General features: G+C 53.7%; 1 protein-coding gene across 1 annotated transcript; it reads right to left on the reverse strand.

Annotated features, from left to right (window-relative positions):
- Positions 1 to 270: 270 nt before the first annotated feature.
- On the reverse strand, positions 271 to 1947 carry LOC107125009 (SH3 domain and tetratricopeptide repeat-containing protein 1-like; the record flags this gene model as incomplete). The annotated part of the gene is made up of 1 exon (XM_015428487.1): positions 271 to 1947. A coding segment is annotated over one exon (1677 nt), but the record flags the coding sequence as incomplete, so codon positions are not given.
- Positions 1948 to 2584: the final 637 nt, after the last annotated feature.

Below are 2584 nucleotides of genomic sequence, written 5' to 3' on the forward strand. Positions count from 1 at the left end.
TGCGCAATGACCAATTCAAGCAAATGGGTGGTGCTCTCCATTATGTGATGGAGGAGTACTGAAGCGGTAACAACTGAGAAAACTTACTAGGAAAACTTCAAGGGGACTTATGGCTTAACAGTTTTGAGACAGAGAATGAAGAACACTGCCGAGTCACTTTCCTGACATTTCTGAGTGCAGGGAGTGGCTCCTCCTCTCAGGAGTCAGAAGGCCCTCAAAGGAAAAGAAATATATCCAAATCTAGGTTGGGAAGACTGGGAATAGACTCACCTTCCAAATGGTCTGTTTCCAGGGCCACCAAGAATGCCCATTCGTAACAACACCTGGCTGCTTCTTTACACGCACCATTGGCATAGCAGCCCCCCAGCCGGAGGAGGATTTCTATAAAATCTATGCCCCAGTCGACACTGGGCAGTCCAGAGAACACCTTGACTGCTCTCAACAAGAAGCGTTCCCCAAGACTTCTGGCCGAGGAATGCCAACAAAGGACCCCCAAGTTGGCCAAAGCGACTGCCTGATTCTGCATCATGCCGGTCTCCTGTGAAATGCGCAGGGCTTTATAGTAGCTTTCCGCCGCTCGCTTGGTGTCATGCAGCCGTTCCAAGGCAATGGCCAGCATGTTATGTGCAACACCCAACTGCTGATGGCTGCTCTGGGAAGACTCAATTATGGCATTCAAAATATCCACAGCAACCATGTTTTGCCTGTTGAGAATGTACAGCCAACTGAGAAAAGCCAAGTGGTTAATGATTTCTTTGGTGCCTGCCTGCACATTTCTATCCAGGCCCTGCTCCATGTAATCAATGGCTTTCCTGTACTGCTTGTGACGGCTGCAGAGCACAGAAAGGGTGCCGCAGACAGCTCCGTGCAGTTTCCCATGCGCGCTGCTGCTGCTGTCCAGCAAGGGGAGCATCTGCCTGAGATAAGGAGCAATCTGGGCGGGGGGTGCCTGCCCCACAGCCTGGGGGCCATTTTTAACTACGAGGCCGATGCTTCTGAAAGACTCGGGCAAAGTACCTGAGCTGCAAGAGGAGGCCTTCTGGGCGCAGCTGAGCACCAGGTGAGGCAAACACTTCCGCCCATAGAGCTGGCCAAGCAGAAAACAGCCGTCTGCTAACGAGGAGCTGTCTTGGAAGCCCACTTCTTCGTTCAGAAGCTGCAGCCGTTCCAGGAAGGGCAGTGCTTCTTCCCCTTGCTTAAAGTTCAAATAGTGCTTTGCTAGCAGGGAGCAGGCTCTGGCTTCTGCACGCCTGCTGTGGCTGAGGACGGCTCTCTTTAGAGCGTGCTTCAGAACCGCTGACTCCATGGCCGTGCTGCTGATGTAGTTGGGAACCCCCATGAGCAAAGCGGCAGCCTTGTCGAGGAGGCTGGCACATTTCTCTCTGTTCCTCTGCCTCAGGTAGATCCCGGCCAGGTTTGCATAGAGAGTGGTGACAAGGCAGAGGTCTCCAAAGTCTCCTTGTAAGGTCGCCAAGGCTTCTTCAAAATAAACTCGTGCTTGAGACAGCTTGAGCTTCCGGACACTCATCCTCCCCAAGAGACAGCACAGCCGTGCCAAGGCCCACAGCAGGCGGGCTCGTTTTGCGGCTTCCCTCACCAAGCCTAAGTAATCGGTCAGGTCTTCCTCACTGGCATAGCCACAAAACAGAGTCTTGAGAAAGGAAAACGAAAGGTCATACAGGCTTTGGAAGGTGGCCTCATACCCTTTCCGGTTCAGAAACAGCAGCAAGGAATCAGAGACTTCTGGCTGGGAAGTCTTCTCATCGTGGCCTACACAGAAAGGAGGCTCCCGTGAGACCAAAGGTACCGCCTCAGTGTCCAGAGCAGAGGGCGGCTCCTCCCCGTCAGCTCTCTCTTCCACGGACAAGCCTCTCGCCTTACTTAGCAATTGCTCCACCTTGCCGTTCATTGTCCAGGTGCTTTCATTCAGGGGCAAATGTGACATCCCTGAGAAAGAGAAAGGGCGGGACATGAAGAGAACTCTGGGAAATCAACACAAGTAAAACCAGGGATATGTAAGGATAATGCTCACCCCTTCTTGGGAAAAGAGCCTTCTCCCGCCATTGCCACGCCTAACGTAAGTCGGTTGGATGCCCAAAGCCCACGGGTTCCCCACACTGATGCCAGGAGTCCTCAGACAGAAGCTGAATTCCCGGGTGAGCACGGGCCTGATCCAGACTGGAAGAGCTTCAGAGCTCTCCTCCCACGCCATTTTCCTGGCCCTGACCCACGTAGCCACGGCTCCCCCATGGGGAAAACTTACGTGTCCTGATGGTGGTTGGTCTTACTCTGAAGACCCACCCATGGTTGAGCCCGCTACAGGCCTAGCTATGATGGACACAGAGAAACGTCTGTAAGCAGAGGCAGCCTGGCCATGTGACCCCAGGAGCCAGAGCTCTGGTGAAAGCTCAGCGGAAGAGGAGAAGGCAAGTCTGCTTCAGGAGGCATATGCATGTCATGGCTACACGTAAAGCTGAAGAAGCCACTAAGCTGAGCCAACAGCCTTGAACAGATGTCTGGGTCTGTGGCTCATGGGCTCCTAGGTCCAATCCCCAGCAGCACCTCCAGTGAAACGGATCGGGTA

This window comes from Gekko japonicus, unplaced genomic scaffold, assembly GCF_001447785.1.
Source record: "Gekko japonicus isolate JY-2015 unplaced genomic scaffold, Gekko_japonicus_V1.1 scaffold14125, whole genome shotgun sequence".
In the NCBI taxonomy this organism is placed as follows: Eukaryota; Metazoa; Chordata; class Lepidosauria; order Squamata; family Gekkonidae; genus Gekko; species Gekko japonicus.